Source organism: Pteropus alecto, unplaced genomic scaffold, assembly GCF_000325575.1.
Source record: "Pteropus alecto unplaced genomic scaffold, ASM32557v1 scaffold38, whole genome shotgun sequence".
In the NCBI taxonomy this organism is placed as follows: Eukaryota; Metazoa; Chordata; class Mammalia; order Chiroptera; family Pteropodidae; genus Pteropus; species Pteropus alecto.
Genome location: NW_006442512.1, coordinates 1,009,661 through 1,028,102, shown reverse-complemented (window position 1 = coordinate 1,028,102; position 18,442 = coordinate 1,009,661). Strand labels below are relative to the sequence as shown.

At 50.4% G+C, this 18,442-nt stretch overlaps 1 protein-coding gene, 1 long non-coding RNA gene and 1 other non-coding gene across 3 annotated transcripts; 1 reads left to right on the top strand and 2 right to left on the bottom strand.

Annotated features, from left to right (window-relative positions):
• Positions 1-2,405: 2,405 nt before the first annotated feature.
• LOC112471717 lies at positions 2,406-2,512 on the bottom strand. The gene has a single exon (XR_003043388.1). It is a non-coding gene; the product is annotated as a U6 spliceosomal RNA (small nuclear RNA).
• Positions 2,513-4,517: 2,005 nt separating this feature from the next.
• On the bottom strand, positions 4,518-6,427 carry LOC112471690. The gene is made up of 2 exons (XR_003043377.1): positions 6,325-6,427; positions 4,518-4,924 (listed from the first exon to the last, which is right to left on the bottom strand). It is a non-coding gene; the product is annotated as an uncharacterized LOC112471690 (long non-coding RNA).
• SNX33 (sorting nexin 33) lies at positions 5,981-18,430 on the top strand. The gene is made up of 2 exons (XM_006922596.3): positions 5,981-8,688; positions 13,380-18,430. The coding sequence occupies exons 1-2, from the start codon at positions 7,218-7,220 to the stop codon at positions 13,631-13,633; spliced, it is 1,725 nt and encodes a 574-aa protein (XP_006922658.1). The 5' UTR covers positions 5,981-7,217; the 3' UTR covers positions 13,634-18,430.
• The last annotated feature ends 12 nt before the right edge of the window (positions 18,431-18,442 follow it).

The window sequence follows — 18,442 nt, the reverse complement described above, 5'->3', positions numbered from 1 at the left end:
TTGATTCATAAAGTTTGAGAAAGTTGGATAGTAGGTAAAAGTCCTGACCCTTTACGGACGCAAACGTAAATTATACTTACAAAGAATTAGTTTGACAGGGATTTCTGATCAGTGGGCATTGAGTTAACAAAGTTAATTCTGTTTCGGCTAGTTAATAGTTGTAAGTTATATCTGAGTGTAGCGTTGCAGGACCAACCTTTTCATTTGCTCGAGTCTGACGCCACCTAGCTTCTTTGCTGATCGTTTTATTTTTGTATGTTTTTCATTGTATTTTTAAATATAATGTTTGATATATGGAAAATAATATATGTAACATGTAAGTTATAAAGTATAATTAATACTTATGAACTCAACAGCCAATTTAAGAATGTCACCAGGACTATTTCATCTACCTATTCCGCCCCTCACCCCCGGCCCCCAGCCAGAGGTAAATGTATCATCTATTCTGAATTTGCTTTTAAAAAGAAAAATAGTCATCATTATACATACATCCCTAAATATGCTAAGAACCTTATTTTTGTGTGTGTGTGTTTTTAAGTTTTTTGTTTGTTTTGCTGAGAACCTTACTTACTCAAAGTGTAGCCTGTGGGCCAGCAGAGAGCTCCCTGGAAATGAAGAATTTCACACCCCACTCCTGACCTGCAAAATCAGAATCTGCATTTAACAAGCTCCCCAGGTAATTTGTGTGTGCACTGATATTTGAGAAGTGTTGCTTAGGAAAAATTACATCACATGGAGTTTATTATATGTAGCCGTAGTTGCTTTTTTACGGCTGCATAGTATTCCGTTATTTGGCTTTATCCAATTTATTAATCTTTTTTCCTGTTGGATTTTTTTTTGAGGGGCGCATTATGACATCTCTTTCATATTTGTGTACTTAGGGTAACCTAGGTTCTTGTGAATCTGAATTGCTGCTCCTGTTGGATTTTTTTGTAGGGACTTTATTTTAGCAGTGCTATTAACATCCTTGTAGGTCTCCTGTTGTATATGTGCAATAACTTCTCGTATACATCTTGGAGTAGAATTGCCGAGTTGTAAAGTATGTGAATGTTCAACATTAGTAGATATTGCCAAAATTATTTAACAAAAGGGTTGTTCCACTTTATACTCCTTTGGCAGCGCATGAGATTTCCCTTTGCTCCTTGTTCTTGATTCTTAGTTTTTAAATTTTTTTTGCCAATTTGGAGTGTGTGATGGTATTTCATTGTGACTTTAATTTGTATTTCCCTAATGAATAAAGGTTTCATATGTTTCCTCCTCTGTGAAATGCCTTTTCGTGTCTTTTGTCTAATTTACTATTGGATTGCATGGTAAGGAAAATAATGGTCCCCCAAATATGTCCACCCAGAACCTATGAATATAGTGCCTTATGTGACAAAAGGGATTTGCAGATGTGATTAAGGATTTTGAGATGGTGAGATTATCTTGGATTATCTGTACGGGTTCCATGTAATCACAAAGGTCCTTATAAGTAAAAAAGTGAAGTAGAAGAGCCAGAGGAGATAGATGATGGAAAAAGTCTGAAAGATGTGATTGGTGACTTTGAAGATGAAAGGGGGCCAGGAACGGAGGCATGTGGTCAGCTTCTAGGAAGCCAGAAAATGCAAGGAAATGACTTTTTCCCTAGAGTGGAGTTTCCAGAAGGAACACAGCCCTGTTGACATCTTGATTTAAGCCCAGTGAAACCCAGTGTGGATGTCTGAACTCTAGTACTGAAAGATAATAAATTTGTGCTGTTTTAAGTCACTAAGTTTGTGGTAATTTGTTACAGCTGCAGTAAAAAACTCCTACAGGTTGCTTTTTTTTCTAATTTATTTGTAGGGTAGGTCTTATGAAGGTGATATTTTATAGGGGTTTATCTAAGGGAAGAGAATTTCAGGAAGAAAAAAGTGCAAATGCCTTAAGACAGGAATGTGCATGGCATGTCAGGAGTAACAAAGTCATTTTAGCTGAAGCAGAGTGGGCTAGGCAGGGAGGAAAGGGGACTCAGATAACAGAAGCTTGTTGGCTTTTGTAAGGACTTTTTACATTGGGTAAGATGAGGACACTGCAGGGTTTTGAGCAGAGGATTGACTTCTAACTTAAATTTTACCATTTCTCTTTTTTTAAAAAATTTTATTATTAGTTTCAAGTATACAGTACATTGGTTAGACATTTATATAGTTTATAAAATGATCCCGCTGATTGCTTTCTCTCCTCTGGCTCTACACCTAGCCATTACATTAATGCTAACTGCATTCTCTATGTCATGCTCCCCATTCCTGTGACCATCTATCAACTACTAATTTGTACTTCTTTAACTCGTCACGCCTTTCTTCCAGTTCCCAACTCCCCACCCCTCTACCCATCACCAGATTGTCCTCTATATTCGTAAGTCTGTTTTTGATTAGTTTGTTCTTTTGGTTAAAAATATGGGACGCTTCACGAATGTGTGTGTCATGCTTGTGCAGGGGCCATGCTACTCTTCTCTGTATTCTTCCAATCTTAGTATATATGCTGCCAAAGGGAGCACAGCCTTACATTCTAAAAGGATCAGCTGGTGCTGTGTTGAGAACAGACTATCAGGAGACAGGTAGAAACAGAGACCATTAGGAAGCTGTCGCAGCCATCTAGGTGAGAAAGATGGTGGCTGGGACAGGAGAGCAGCAGTGAGATGCTGATGAGAGAGGACCCCCAGGATGATGAGGAGGGTCAAGGATGGCTCCAGTTCTGAGCATGAGCAACTGGGAAAAAGTATTCATCACCCGAGATAGAGAAAGCTACCAAGTAGAACAGGTTTGGGGGGCAAGATCAGAAATTCCATTTCGGCCATGTTTGGTTGGAGATGTCTATTAGAGATCCCAGGGGAGAAGTCAAGGAGAAAGGTATGTGAGTTTGGACTTTTAGAGAAAGGGCTGGGCTGGAGATAAAAAAAAATTGGGGTGTTATTGGCAGATGGATGGTGCTTGAAGCCATGTCTGGGTGAGGTCATCAAAGGAGTGAACATGGATATAAAAGACAAGAGGACCACAATACTGTAGTTACTCTAGTGTTAAAAATTACTGGAGAGGAGGGAAACCGAGAGAGAATCGTACCCCCAATACAAGTGAAGAAAGTGTATGTAAGGGGAAGGAGTGACCAGCTTGGTCGACTGCTACTGATAGGTTGAGTAAGAGGACTGAGAATAACCATTAAGTCATTGATGACATCAAGATTTCAGTGGCGTGTGAGGGTGAAAAACTGGCCAGAGAGGTTTAAGAAGAGAAAGGGTCTAATTGCAGGCAACTGATATAGATGCCATTTTGAGGAGTTCTGCTGCAAAGGTAAGCAGAGAAATGGGGCAGTAGCTGGTGGGGGAAGTGGAGTCAAGAATCTATTTTTTAAAGATGTAGGTTGAGTCTTCCCTCAATACCCACATCTTTTTGGTTGCCATTCCTGTCTATTCCACCTCCATAAACTCCCATTACTCCTGCCCTGTCTCAGGCCCTCATCATCTCTTGTCTGCATTACTATAGTAATAGTCCAATGTGTCTTTCATGCTGCCACTGGCAGGATCAGCCTGGAAAACACTGGCCAAGGTTCTCCTTTGCTGACTCCTTTCCTAAAGAAGAAAAGTTAGATATCTAAATGGGGGGATGGATGCTATTTTCTGTGCAGGAATCAGGGTCCCAGAAGGAAAGAGAGAACATACTCCAATTACAATGATGTGAAGAGAATTTAATAAAGGAACCTTTCCAAAGGAATGGGCAGAGTATAGAGAAACCACAAAGGTTAGTGTTTTCCTGAGACTAGTAACCAGGAGCTCTGTTACCCCTAAGCTTGAAGAGGGTCTTTGGAAGGGTAGGAATGGAAGATACAAGTTCTGGAAATGTCTGTGAGGCTGAAGAGTGAGTTTTCCCCAAGAACCTAGAAATAAAGATATCCCCTGAAAGTTAGAAAAACCCACCCAGAACAGATGTGGGAGCAAATGCAAGATGGTTGATCTGTAAATGTGTGACTGAAGTGTTTGGCAATCAACCAAAGGCCATCAAGGTGGTGGCTGGGGGCCCCTCAAGAGATTGGGGCCAGACTAGGACCCTAGTTGTGTGAGCAGAAATCCCAATTGTATTAAGTGAGCTAATAAAAGCAAAATGTCTACAACAGTGTCTAGCACCAAGAAAGTAGCCGTTATTGTTAAACCCAACTTGGAGAAAGGCTTTATGAAGAGAAGAGAGATCATAGAAAAGTGGCATCCCAAAACAATTGGGGGAAACATATTCAGGTTCTGGTCGCAGAGATACTAGGCTAAACTGAGTCCTTAGTATCAAGGCTGCCCCTGTGGAAGAGGACAAGTTCTCAAGGAGGATAGATTTCAAGGTATGAGAGACTTGCCATACCATTCCCTCTTTGCATCTCGGGGTTCCAGCTTCACTGTACTAACCTTCTGGTAACCGTGCTTCCCATGGAGCAGCCCAAACTGTCTTGATCTATAATACAAAAATTCAGGTTTGCCTGATAGATCTACTTCTCTGTGTAAATTAACAGCTGGACTTCTGGAGTTTGTAAAAAAAACCTTTATTTGCCAGCCCTGCTAAGGGAATTGCATCTATTCACTGCACCAATCAATTTGGGTTTTGGAGCCAGAGGCCTGCAAATCACACCCCTCAAAACAGCCAAGGCTGCTACCTTAGCAGCACTGCCTTGTGCCAGTTAATCTGCAACAAGTGGGAAGAGTGAGAATGAAGGGGAAGCAAATCCTAGCTTGAGAGGTAAGGAAGGTTCCAGGGCATAGCCAGGAATGGAAGTAGGGGCTGAAGCCTTTGCCTCACCTTCTACATTTCCTCCAGGAAGCCTTGCTTGATTCTTGCTCCACCAGGCTGGGGTAGATGCCCTCCCAAGCACATTTCATGGCACTGGTCACACTGGGTAGGGAACATCTGTCTCCTTGTTGGACATACCTGAGCTTCTGGAAGGTAAGAACAATGTTATTTGTTTTTGGAGCCTGGGATCCTGGTACAGAACAGCTACTGAGTTAATGTTTTCTTGAGAGCATGATTGAATAAATGAAAGAGAGACAAAATGGATGAAGTAAGGATCAGAGGGTGGACTGTAAACCTTCCAGGTCAGGAATGGAACTGCCTAGTAGTGCTGTAATCCCCAGTGTCCCCCACGTGCCTTGCAGTCAGTACCCAAAGTGTTTTGGATGGGCTGACCAAGGGTCAAATCCCCCTTGCCTCTTCCTGGAACCTTACCCCGACCACCCTTCTCTTCTCCTTGCTGGTAGCAAAGAGGGAACATCCAGTCCCTGCGCCACACAAAAAGCAAGACCGAACCGGGTCGTGTTTGTTCCCTGTCGCTAACAGATGTAGGGGCTTGTCTTTCCCCATGAAGGAAGTTTCCCAGGGCAAGGTTGCTCCTGGCTCTGTCTGACTTAGGTACTAGGACCCGCAGCGGCCAGTATCCCAGGCCTCTCAGGCTTCTTCCGTGTGTGCACTGCTGGCTCCACGGGCCCCCTCCAGAGAACAATCTCCGGGCGCGCCACCGCCCAGTCCCTCCAGAGCTGGGCGGCGGGGTGGGGGGGCATCTGTGGCTCTCCACCCTTCCTCAACCCCCTCCCCCGTCACAGCTCTGGCGCCCTCCCTGCAGCCCCGAACTTTGCAAACTTTCAGAGTTTTCCTCCACTGGCTTCACAAAAAAGGCAGGAAGGTGACTAGAGCCCAGAAGGCAAGGCAGCTGCGGCGGCTGGAAGGGGGCAGGGGGCGGAGAAGAGCAGTGCTAAAGCCGGGGAGGCGAAGGGGGGATTGAGGGAGAGGGAGAGGCCTCCCTACATGGGAGAACGACGCAGTAGGCGCCTCTTCGCAGGTTGTCTCCTCCCTCTTTCATCCCGGCAGGGCAAATGAGGGCCACTGCCAGAAGGAAAGAAGGGAAGGGAAGACCAGGCAGCTCCAGCGCCCCAGGCCCGGGAGGGCGGAGCCAGTGATCCCTGCCCAGCCAGCCCGCCTGCCTGCGGAAGTGCTGTGGAGTTTGCCTGTTTTCCCTCCCTCCCTTCTCCCCGCACCTCCCCCCGCCCTCAGGCTGTTCCCTCCTTCTCTGGGACACCACCTCCCAGAATCGCCTTTTTTTTTTTGTTTTGGAGCTGGCTTCTCGCAGGCGGCACGGAGGGGCTGTGAGTGCTGGGGGAGAAGGCGGCCTGGGGGTGCAGCCTGCCACTTACCGCCGGACCTGCCAGCAAGAGCAGAGGACGGCAGGCGGGACGCCATCTGCTCTCGGGAGCTCACTCTGCAAACTCCTGTTGTGTGTGTGCGCGCATGCTGGCGAGGGCAGGGGTCTGTAGGGCCGGCACCAAGTGTCTACGGCTGGGCTTACCTTTGAACTGGCGTCCTCGGACTCAGATCAGAGTCAACTTCAGGCTCAGAAACTGCTGAAGAATTAGGCAAACAAAAGAGGCCACTCAGCTGGTGGCCAGAAGTCGCCTGAGCGCCTAGTCCACTCCCTCCTTCCTTGGGGCGGAGGCTGGCCACTTTGTTGGGGAGCGGGCGCCAGAGACGGCTGGGGGCCCTCTGCGCTGTGGGGTCGGAGAGTTGGCGGCCTGTTGTGTAAGCCTCAGTCCTTGTTTTCCCGGCCTGGCTCGTTGGAAAGCCGGACACATCCACCCTTGGACTGGATTCAGGAGGCTGCTGCTTTTCTCCTTGCCGCTCTTGGATTTTCTGGATTTTTGAAAACCTAGTGGCCCAGGAGGAAGAGGAGGAGGAAGAAGGAGGAAGGAGCAGATCTTAGGAGAATGTGAGTCTCCCAAGGCCTGAGGAGCCAGAAAAAGCTGGGAGCTAGAGCTGCCGGGGTTCTGGAACGGTGGTTTCCAAGAGATTCTCTTTTGTTTTAAAACGTTGTTCCAGTGGAAAGTGGAATTCTTGCTCTCTCAGAGCTTATTTCTCCGAGTCACTTGACTTTTCTTCTGGGAGTAGGAGGAGGGAGAGACTCCCCCTCTGGCTGCTAAAGGGAGGGAGGAAGACTATGGACATGAGCCTCTCCTGTCTCCAGACATGTGCTGGGAAACCTGATAGGGCAGTTTCTGGGCCATGGACACAGCTTTGAAGAGAGAGAGGCTGGACAGCATCTCTGTGTGCTGAGATCTGCTTTAGGAGCTGAGAGACTAAGCTGCTGGGGCAAGCCTTGGTTTGCCAGTGCATTCTTGGATATCCTAGCAAGTGCCCCCAGTTCTGGGCAGAACCTTCTCATCTTTCTCTATCACTGGCACAGCCATGGCACTAAAAGGCCGAGCCCTCTATGACTTCCGCAGCGAGAACAAGGAAGAAATCAGCATCCAGCAGGATGAGGACCTGGTCATCTTCAGTGAGACCTCGCTGGATGGCTGGCTGCAGGGCCAGAACAGCCGTGGTGAATCAGGGCTCTTCCCTGCCTCTTATGTGGAGATCATCCGTTCTGTTACCAGTTCCAACCATGCAGACTACTCCAGCAGCCCTGCAGGCTCTCCAGGCACCCACGTGAACTTTTATCACAGCGCCAATGTGGCCAACCCTTCCAAGAGTGGTGGGGGTAGTGGCTTCCTCTCAAACCAGGGAAGCTTTGAAGAAGATGATGATGATGACTGGGATGACTGGGATGATGGATGCACAGTGGTGGAGGAACCACAGGCTGGTGAGCTGGGTACCAATGGGCACCCCCCACTCAACCTTTCTTACCCCGGTGCCTACCCCAGGCAGCACATTGCCTTTCGGCCCAAACCACTCCTGGAGCGGCAGGACAGCCTGGCATCTGCCAAGCGAGGCAGTGTGGTGGGGCGCAACCTCAACCGTTTCTCGTGCTTTGTGCGCTCTGGAGTAGAGGCCTTCATCCTAGGTGATGTGCCCATGATGGCCAAGATCGCTGAGACATATTCCATTGAAATGGGCCCTCGTGGCCCCCAGTGGAAGGCCAACCCTCACCCATTTGCCTGCTCAGTGGAGGACCCCACCAAACAAACCAAATTCAAGGGCATCAAAAGCTACATCTCCTACAAACTGACACCCACCCATGCTAGCTCCCCTGTCTACCGGCGCTACAAGCACTTCGACTGGCTCTATAACCGCCTGCTGCACAAGTTCACTGTCATCTCAGTGCCCCACCTGCCAGAGAAGCAGGCCACAGGCCGCTTCGAGGAGGACTTCATTGAGAAGCGGAAGCGGCGGCTCATCCTCTGGATGGACCACATGACCAGCCACCCTGTGCTGTCCCAGTATGAGGGCTTCCAGCATTTCCTCAGCTGTCTGGATGCCAAGCAGTGGAAGATGGGAAAACGTCGGGCAGAGAAGGATGAGATGGTGGGTGCCAGTTTTCTGCTCACCTTCCAGATCCCCACGGAGTACCAGGACCTGCAGGATGTGGAGGACCGTGTGGACACCTTCAAGGCCTTCAGCAAAAAGATGGATGACAGCGTCCTGCAGCTTAGCACTGTAGCATCCGAGCTGGTGCGCAAGCATGTGGGGGGCTTCCGAAAGGAGTTTCAGAAGCTGGGCAGTGCCTTCCAAGCCATCAGTCATGCTTTCCAGATGGACCCCCCCTTTAGCTCCGAGGCCCTCAATAGCGCCATTTCTCACACAGGCCGTACCTATGAAGCTGTTGGCGAGATGTTCGCTGAGCAGCCCAAGAATGACCTCTTTCAAATGCTCGACATGTTGTCTCTGTACCAGGGCCTGCTCTCCAATTTCCCTGACATTATCCACCTGCAGAAAGGTAAGAGCCATTGCAGGCTGGAGACCCTAACTAAGTTTGCACTCTACTGGATGTGGGGACATGAGCATGGCCTATACAGAAACAGTAGCTCATCTAGTCTTTCTACCTGTCTTATTCATTGATTCAAAAAGTGTGTTGAGCACTTACTATATGTGGCAGGTGTTATTCTAGGTGCAGGGATATTGTGGATGGATTGGTCCCTGGCTGCATGGAGCTTGCTGTTTACCTTCTTTTTGTCTGTTCTTTTCTTCCTGCATATATTATTTTTTGTTTCTGTCTCATTTTCTCATGTACCAATTATACACTGAGCTCTTCAAGGTATTAGGCTGGATTCTGGGAACATGGAGATGACTACGGCCCAGGCCTTGCCCTTGAGGAGCCCACAGGCTCATGGGGGACCAAGATAACAACAGTGTGGTATAGCCTGTCTTCCCACTGCCGAACAAGCTCACCTCCCTTCAGAGCCTGTTCTCACCACTGAGTATCCTATCTGTGAGCTCCCGATCTGTGTGCGGGAGGGTCGCTGCCCCCATTCCGTAGATGAAGAAGCTGATGTCCACGGAAGAGTAGTTGCACAGAGAGTCCGTGGCCCAGCTGGGACTGTACCTTCTTCCTGTGCCTCCCCAAGGACACATCCATGTTGGCCACCTCCCAAGTTCAGTTTGTGTTTTCAGTTCTCACGGCCCCTTTGTGAGGGAGGGACAGGATAGGCCCCTGTCTGTTACTGTGGGGATGTCAAGGAACTGCCAGGGAAGTGACTCATCCCGGGTCATTGAGGGGCACCCGGGCTGGGCCAGGGGAGGAACCAGAGGTCCAGGGGCACAGGGCTCTTCCAATTGCCCCTTCCCCTAGCCTGGCTATCTTCTTGCTGTGAGTTGGGCTCACCTGACCAGACAGGTGGCTGAGTCCTGGGGATAACAGTCAGGGCAGATGTCAAGAGAGAGGTGTGGTCCTCTCTAGGGCTGCTTGGTAACTCAGGAAGAACGTCTAGGGTGTGGGTCTGGCTCCTTGGCCCCTAGGCTCTGAGGTCAGGCCTGGCTTGGTGGGGAGTTTTCCTCTGGGTGGGACCAGGAGTCAGGCCTCTGAACTGAGCCTAGGGGTTAGCAAATACCACCCTGTACCTTGGTTCCCAGGAGAGTCTGGAGTAAACCAGCCCTGTTCTCCTTACCAGGAGGTTGACTTCTAGAACTTATGTAGCTCCCAGCCAGCCTCCTTTCTCCCTTTACTTTCTCTTTTTCCTTCTCTGCCCTTTGTTCTCATCTCCACATTCCTCTGCTCCTTCCCTCTTTTAGCTTCAGGAGACAGGAGGCCTGAGTTCTAGTCTTGGCTCTGCCCCAATTTGCTGTGTGTCCCTGGGAAGTGCCTTCTGCTCTCTGGGCCTTCATTTCCTGATCTGTAAAACGAGAGAGAGTGGACCCAGTGACCTCTTAGGCCTTCAAGGTGGGGAGGGATGGGGAGAATCTGGTTGAGGACAGAGTGATGCCTGAGATCTAGCTCTGAGCTCTAGGGCAGGGGAGGTGGCTAGCCAGCTGGGGCCCACTGTAGCAGGTGTCTTCCTGCCGGAAGTAGAGCCACGCCCACTGAGTTAGGGCCTGGGAAAGCTGGTTCAACCAGCTCCTTGGATAGCATGTTCCCATGTGGGCAGAGGGAGGGGGAAGGGGGGAAGCCAGGTCACAGTAATTAAACAGCTGCCCCCTGGGGTGGCTGGGGACCCTCACCCAGGCAGAGCTGGGGGCAGGAAGGCAGCCCCATACCCAGAGCTCCCAGGCTCGCACGTAAGTGAAGAGAATGAATCCAGATTGGCCTTTCTGACCCTGGGACAGGGAAACGTAGCTAAGAGAGGCCATTTCTGACTTTTTACTTGAGGCGGGGAGACCTGCAGACCAGGTAAGGTCTGGTGGAGGTGACACAGTTGAGACTAGGACTCAGACCTCAGCCTGGTGTAGATGGTAACAACCTCCAAGAGGTGGGGGCAAGACGGATTAAGGTGGGAGCTTTGAGACTATACCTGGGATCCTGGAGCTCTAAAGCTCCAACCCTCTTTTCTTTGTTCCTAGGACCCAGCCTACAGGACAACTGCTGGGGCAGGAGGCTCCCCTGGGTCCTCAGCTCTCAGGTTGAGTCTTAAGTGGAATGTTAGGGAGGATGTTGGACAGGCCTGAGCCATGACTCTCACTCAGCCTGTCTCTGGGGCACGTTAGTGTTGGCTGGTCCAGGCCCTAGAGCTGAGTCACAGGGTGGAGAGGTGACAGAGAGCAGGGTGGGGCCTCCGCCTCCCCCTCACCCCCATGGCCTTTGCCCCCCATCCCTATTTCTTTGCCTGTCTGCCTGTCTTTGGATACCTAGCAATTGCAATAGAGTCATTCTTATTATTTTGGCCTTAGTCTCCTTATCAACAAAAGAGGCCTTTCCTTTCTCTAAGGCCATGGGTGAGAAAAGCCCTCTTGAGTGCAGGTCCACTCCCACTGTACCTTGACTTTCTCAGGCAGGTGGAATCCAGGGTGGTTAGCGTCTCCTCTTCCAGTAGGTTCCTTTGGTTGGAGCTTAACTCCAGTTTCATTGTCTCGTTTTCTACTTCTTATTGTCCTTCCTTATTTCTTGGGACCTTTTTGAATCTCTGAGTTCATTGTCTAGGAGCCCCATACAAATACCTAGGTGACCTGGCCTGAGATCCCTGCATAGAGGTGGTGTCCATCCCCCACTATGGAGGGATATCTCTGGGCTAGGCATCCCTCATGTGTGGGGCAGGAAGGAGGTAGGAGCCCCTAGCAAGTTCCTTCCTTCATGGCCTCAGTTTCTCTATACAGTGGTGGTGTGTATGTATGGGGTATGTGTGTGTGTGTGTGTGTGTGTGTGTGTGTGTGTGTGTGTGTGTGTGTGTGTGTTGGGGGGCTCTAGGGCCTCTTCTGCTCTGAAGTCTCTTATTGGGTCTTTATCCCAGGCCTTAGGGTGATTCTGTTTCTGCTGCCCAAGCGTCGGCCATTGGGGTAGAACAGGAGGCAGGAGGTAGTTCAAGAAAGGTAACAGAAATACTGAGTGGGCTGGGACCTGGTGAAAGCAGTGTTCATTTGGGTGCTATGTGAGCAGCCCTGGAGACTGTCCAAACTTGAATTCATCTGCCCAAAATGCCAGTATTAGCCAATTAGCCATGCATTTGTCTACTAATCTGGGTGCTGTCACTTTTAAAGGCCTCCAGAGTTATTTCCAGGATATAGTAAATGCTCAATAAATGCATCTTGAATACATCTAACAACTTGAGAGTAAAAAGATACATTTTGAAGGTCCTTGAGAGGCCTCCTTAAAGAATAAATGGGAAGCATGCATAATGAGCATGTTGTTCATGTGTAGTGGAAACTTTTGAAGTGCTCCAGGAATGTGCTGTCCACCATGCCAGCCCTTTCCGCCCCCTAACTCTTCTTTGCACAGTGGATTTCCTAAAGCTCTGAAGGAGTGAGTGCTGGGCAAAGGCAAACTGCCTCCCCTTGTCAGCATCTGCCCCACCAGCTTCAGTGCAGCATTAGTCAAGTACCTGTTAATTCAGAACTGAAACCCATTCACCAATTGCTTTTTCATTGGTTCTTCAGATTCACTCAGATTCTTCCAAATTGGATCACCTACCCAGGTTCATCCCTTGCCCTCCATCTGTCACTTGGTTATTAAAATGGCCTCCTCTGATCCCCTGGGAGCTAGAGTGAGGAGGGGCCAGGGCCTGTCTTTGGAGAGATACACACAAAGGAAAACTCCAGGTGGCCTTTGAGGCTCTGTTTTAGACTCAGCAGTGTGATAGAGATGGGAAACATTCTTCCTGGGAGCACTGAGGGAGGCTCCTGGTGTACCTGATACATAGGGGTCCAGCAAGCAGAGAGATGAAAGTAGAAAAGAGCAGGGTGAGCCTGATAAACATGGGGTCAGTGCGTATGAGTGCAGGGGCCAATTCCCAGAGGGCCTCACAGACCAGGCGAATGGGTATGGACCTTGATCTTCAGGCAAAAGAGAGTCAGCTAAGGCTTGGAACTATGGGTACCTAGTTTGGCTGCTCTTCAGATGCTTTGGAGAACCTCTCAGAGACTGGGTTGGAGTTGGGGGGCCCTTTGGGAGCCTGTTATAGCTGTCCAGTGAGGTATAGTTTTAGTCAGCTCAGTAGACACTCATCAGGATCTGCTGTGGGCTAGTCTTTGTTCTGGTTGCTAGAGACATTGAGCTCACAGCCCAGAGGAAGGCAGTCAGAGAAACGACAGGGTGGTAAGAGCTGTGGTAGAGGGAAGCCTAGGACACCTGAGAGAATTGAGAGGCATCTAATACAGTGGGTGTGCAGGAGATGCATCCTGGAAGAGGTGATGTCTGAGCTGAATTAGGAGCCAGTATGAGAGAGGATGAAGCCTATGGTGGGTTGCAACAGCTGCTCCTAGAAATCAGTGTAGCTAGCTGAGCTATGACTGGTCGAGTTGTGGGCTGCTGGTAGTACCACAGGTTTGGAGGGAAGAAGGTGCATCTGGTTTAGGATGTGCCAAATGAGGGTTGGGGGACATCTTGATGGAAACATCCAGTGGCTGGACCCGAGGTCTGGAGTCCATGAGCAAGGCCCGAATTGAGCTAATGAGGGTCTCTTGAGGGAGCTCATAGAGAGTTTAGGGAGGGAATGGGTAGATAAGAGCCCTAACCTCCCTTGTTCTCCACTTTGCCTGTGCTAGGAGCTTTTGCCAAGGTGAAGGAGAGCCAGCGCATGAGTGATGAGGGCCGCATGGTGCAGGACGAGGCAGATGGCATTCGCAGGCGCTGTCGTGTGGTGGGCTTCGCCCTGCAGGCTGAGATGAACCACTTCCACCAGCGCCGCGAGCTCGACTTCAAGCACATGATGCAGAGCTACCTGCGCCAGCAGATCCTCTTCTATCAGCGGGTAGGCCAGCAGCTAGAGAAGACGCTGCGCATGTACGACAACCTCTGACTGGGTGTACCTGGCCCCCAACTTGCCTTCGGCCTGGTCACTGCAGTGCACCTCTGCTCTCTAGACCTGCCGGTACCAGCAGCAGCTGGGGAGGACTTTGGAAGAGTCATGGGTACCCCTGGGGAACTCCCCCACCCCTTAGAGGTGGGGGGATAGCAGGGGTGAGAATGGGGCCAGGAACCCTCCAGGCTGAGGCCTAGGCTGCTGGTCAGTCACTTGAGGCCAGGCCAGGGTCTTAGCCTCCCCTTGAGCCTAAAGTGCTCACACACCAAGCCACCACTCCCTTGTTCACTCAGCAGACACTGGGGCCTGCTGTGGCCCCGGGTCACCTAGGGCTGTGACATGCCTGCCCTCAGGGTGTCCCCAGTTGAGGTGGGGATCAGACACAGAAACAGATGGGGGCAATGCAGGATGACCCATGGTAAATAAGGGGTTCCTGCAAGCTCATAGAGGGAACTACTCATTCTGCTGGTCAGAGTAAACTCCATGGTGTAGATGACATTTGAGCGGTGTCTTAAAGAATGACAAAGTGATAAATGGGGGTAGTAGATGGGGAGGACATTCAGAAGAGAGGAACAGCACGGGCAAAGGTGTGGAGGCATGAAAACATCTCTTTCACTCGCCCTTACTTTTCCTAAGCAGGTTTGCTGCCCTACCTTGGTGGGGATTATGGCCTGTGTGATAGAGGAGAGAGATCTTCCTTGCTTCCATGTCCCTGTCCCTGCCCCACCCTTGCCTCCTACAGGAGAGACTGCAGGCCAACTCACTCCTGACTTCTCTCCACTTGCTGAGCCCCCTTTGCCCCTTGGTTAGGGGACTGTGCAGCATCTTTTCCCTGGGCTCAAGGTGCTGAGACACTATTAACCCCAGGACCTGGTGGCATCTTCCTGGAGGGGACACCTGAAAGTAGGTACCAGATATTTGAGTTCACCAGCAATAGCTCCCCATACTCAAGCGGGCTTAGACCCCAGGCTCCCAGGGTCCTCAGGCCCTGTGAATCCTGGAATCCTTCCTGTTGTATAGTGGGAAACCCAGGGGAAAAAAACAGGGGCTGGCCTGCCCACTGCCTAGGGACCCTGGGCCCGCCTGCCCATGGCCAGCCTCACTGTGATCCCAGCCTGGGTCTTAGCTGTTACCTGTCTCCCACCCATGTTTACATCCTTGAGAGGGCTATTCCTTCCCCCCAGGCCAGGGTGTGCTTCAGCAGTGGGTTAGAGGGAACTGACAGGTGCCACTGTTGGCATCCCCCACACCCCCAGGAGGTCATGGTCATTCATGGCTGCTGCTTGAATCTTTTTCCTTTCTTGTTTTCTTGATAAACCTCTTACAATTAAGATAACAAACACATGACTTTTTGGTTTGGATCCCAGAGGGGATGAGGGTGGGGGAAGGATAGAACCCTAACTGTCCCTGAGGTCATAGTAGGCACAAAATTTACCCCAAAACCTCAGCAGTCGTGAGGGAGTTGTGCTGATGGGAGGTTCTGGCTTGGGATCTACAGGTGGCCATGGGCCACAGCTGGATCCATATGCTTCCCAGACCTCACTCTTCTCATCTCTCAAATGGTGGAATCCTGCCCAGGGTTTAGCTCTGCTGCTCTGTGGTCTAGGACTAAGAGTTGGATGAAAAAGGGATAGGAGGTTGTGCCCCCAAGACAGTCTGACAGAGTTCTTCTCCCCAGGGAGGCCCCAGTCCAGGGGAGGTGGCTGCTCAAAAACTGTCCTCCACCAGGTAGTCCTGGGCGGCCAGTCCACGGTGGCTTCCTTGTTGGAAACTGAGGAGGATTCCTAGCCCTGCCCTTGGGGTTGCCCCAGACAGAATGGACAGGAATCTGGTCACACACGGGAAAGAGGAGTGCTGGTGAAACAATGGTTCTCTTTTGGGGCAGTGGGGACTTGACAGAGAGAGGAGTGCTGGCTTCTGGGCATCAGGGGAGGCTTTGGCTAGGCCAGACGCTCAGTAGCTTAGGGCAGTGAGAGGAGGTGAGGGGCAGCAAAGGCTCCTCATTCAGGGCAGAGCATCCTCAGAGGAGCTTCAGGAATGGGCCCTTGGCCCTGGGTCAGAATTAGGTCAGATTTGGGACTTTCTGTGGAATTTTCCCCTCCCTATCCTCCTTCCTTCATTTTCCAACCTCCTGAGGACCTTCCCGCCCTTAACCCCTTCTCAGCTTTGACCTTTAGGTGGTTTTCTGCAGAGGGGAATCTGATCACAGTTGGCGAGAGGAGGAGGCGGGGCCTCCTTCTCGAAGTTAGTCTGGATGGGGTGGGAAGGAATTCTTTTCGTAACCCACATTGCTTGGAAAGTCCCCATTCATGCTTCCTGCCCTGGGAATGTCCTCTTGTGTCCCTCTCTTGAAGGGGGCTACCTCCCATGCCTCCCATCCTTATGGTGAGGGAGTTGGCCTGACACTTTTTTCTGGGGGGATTGGACCTAGGAGAAGAATCAGAACGTGAAGTCTTGGAACGGGTCAGGCCTACAGCAGGCATTTTGAGGTCAGCATATGTGGTGGGGACCAAGATATCAGCCTCTCTCCGTGGTTTCTTTCTATCTCTGTGTGGGTCAGGGTATTGGGGTAATTTGAGATCTGTCAGGGCTGGCTAGAGCCCCTTTCAGCAGGGAATTTGGGGAATGGTGTGTGTAGGGGGGTGACCTGGTGGTGGCATGGCCTCAGTCACATGTGAAGCACATGTTCCAAACTGAGCTGGGCCCAGTGGCCTGCAGTTCCCTCCCTTATTTTGCTCTAAGTGAGACAGAAAACAAGGCCTCTCTGCCCTGGGCAACTAACTACCAAAACCTGAGGGTAGGGGACCAGCCCAGGAAAGGAGCCTGTTTTGTGGCCACATGTGGGGGTTGGGGATGGAAGTGGTCTTTATATCCTATATCCTGTCGCCTTTTAGACACACAAGGGCCATGAACCACTGTAGCATTGCTGGAACAGAGCCAGGCCTGGGAGAGAAAGGTGGCCTCAGGCCCAGCTCACCACCCTCCTCCACTCTGTGGCGCACACAGTCATCCGCACGTCCCCATGGTCATAGACACTGCTGCCCAACACAAAGCAAGCACAGCCACATACTGCCACACAACCTGCCCACAGGCACATAAGCCACACCTGACCACATACACGTGTATGTATGGTCACGTGCTTACACAGTTGCACTCCTAGTGCCACACACTGTCACATTCATGGTCATCCACACACGTTGGCCGCATCCACACACGTTGTCTTCTGTTGACAGTGTCAATCTCAGCCATGTCATCACTCCCAGCTGTATCACAGTTCCATGCACATAGTCACACCCTCACACAATGACACACACATACGCCTACAAAGTCACACAGGCACATAGCAAAGGTGTCACACACATTTAGCTGTACCTGGACTGTACCTATACCAGCTCCTGGGGGAGCCAGCTGGGATCATCCATCACCCAACACCACCACATTCAGTTCTTCATTGCACAGATGAGGAACTTGATGAGGTCTAGTGAGGGTGGCAGCTGGCTGCACCACCCAGTATGCTGGGGGATGCTTTGGGCCAGAGCCCAGCTCCTCATAGGCTCTGTGGTCTGCCCTTGCCCCCACTGTGCCAGTCCCCAGGTCCAGACTGCCTCTGAAGGCCCCTGGCTGAAATCACCAAACAAAGCTCCAGGCATCTCCCATACCACAAGAACAAGAGCCAGGATGTGGTGGGCAGGGCCCAGGCCTTGGGCTAGAGGAACATTCCTGTACCATCTCCCCAAGTATGCAAGGACTGGGCCTGCCTTGCCTGCCTGCCTGCTGACTCAGGCCCTCAGGAGCCAAGGCTGCTCGGCTCACCCTACCCCCCATCCTGCTTCCCCACCAGTTCAGCTCTGGTACCTCTCTGTTGGCTAGGGCAGAAAGATATGATGAGCCCTGGCAAAAAGATCACAGGGAACAAAAATTCACCTCCCCAGACATAGCTCAGAAGGGTTGATTGTGAAATGCCTCTCTGGAGTTCAACATAGTTTAACACAAACCTTTTTTCCTTTGGTTTTGTTTCATTAGTCAAAGCCCAAAGCAGTCCAGTCTGTTTAAAAAACAGTATCTCACACAGCTATGGCCTCCTTGGTCTGCAAAACAGCCCTTGTTAGGCATCATTATTTCATTTCATGGACAAGAGACCAAGACTTGGCTAGAGGGAGGATAGGACCTACCTAGGATCACACAGTGAGGCCGAGGTGAGCTGGACTCGAACCCAGCTCTCTGGCTTCATTCCTTAAAGTCACATGAATTAACTCATTTAGGTCCCAAGGAAGAGGGAGTGGAAGATCTCCATTTCAGAGATGGGAAAGAATGAGAGGCTAGTGAACCCAGCTGCTGAAATGGGAGGTAGCCTTAGGCCAGGTGGGTCCTGCCAGTGTCCAGGGATGAAGAGTCTGATGACGGCATCACATGGTCCATGGCTGGCAGGCTGGTGGCATCTGAGGCGACTCAGGGTCTTTGTTACAGATGAACGTATGAGGAACACAACTTCATTTCTCTATAACTGACCTGAGTTACTCTCTTGCTTTGTCATTCCTCCACAAGGTAAAAAATTAATCTCCAATCAATTTGGGGACCACTTCTTTCCTGAGGGATGTATTTATGTTTTGGGGATGGTATGTTCGAAGGCCATAGGCAGGCTCCTGGCACTTTGAATTTTGGAGGCCGAGTCACACAGGAAATTTTGCCTGCATTCCACATTAAAAGTCATTAATATATGTTTGAGTTGGGTTCAGTTTACTGTTCGACAATGTCTTATCTTATAGATATTTAATTAAACTTTATTAATTTTGATTTTGTCTTTTT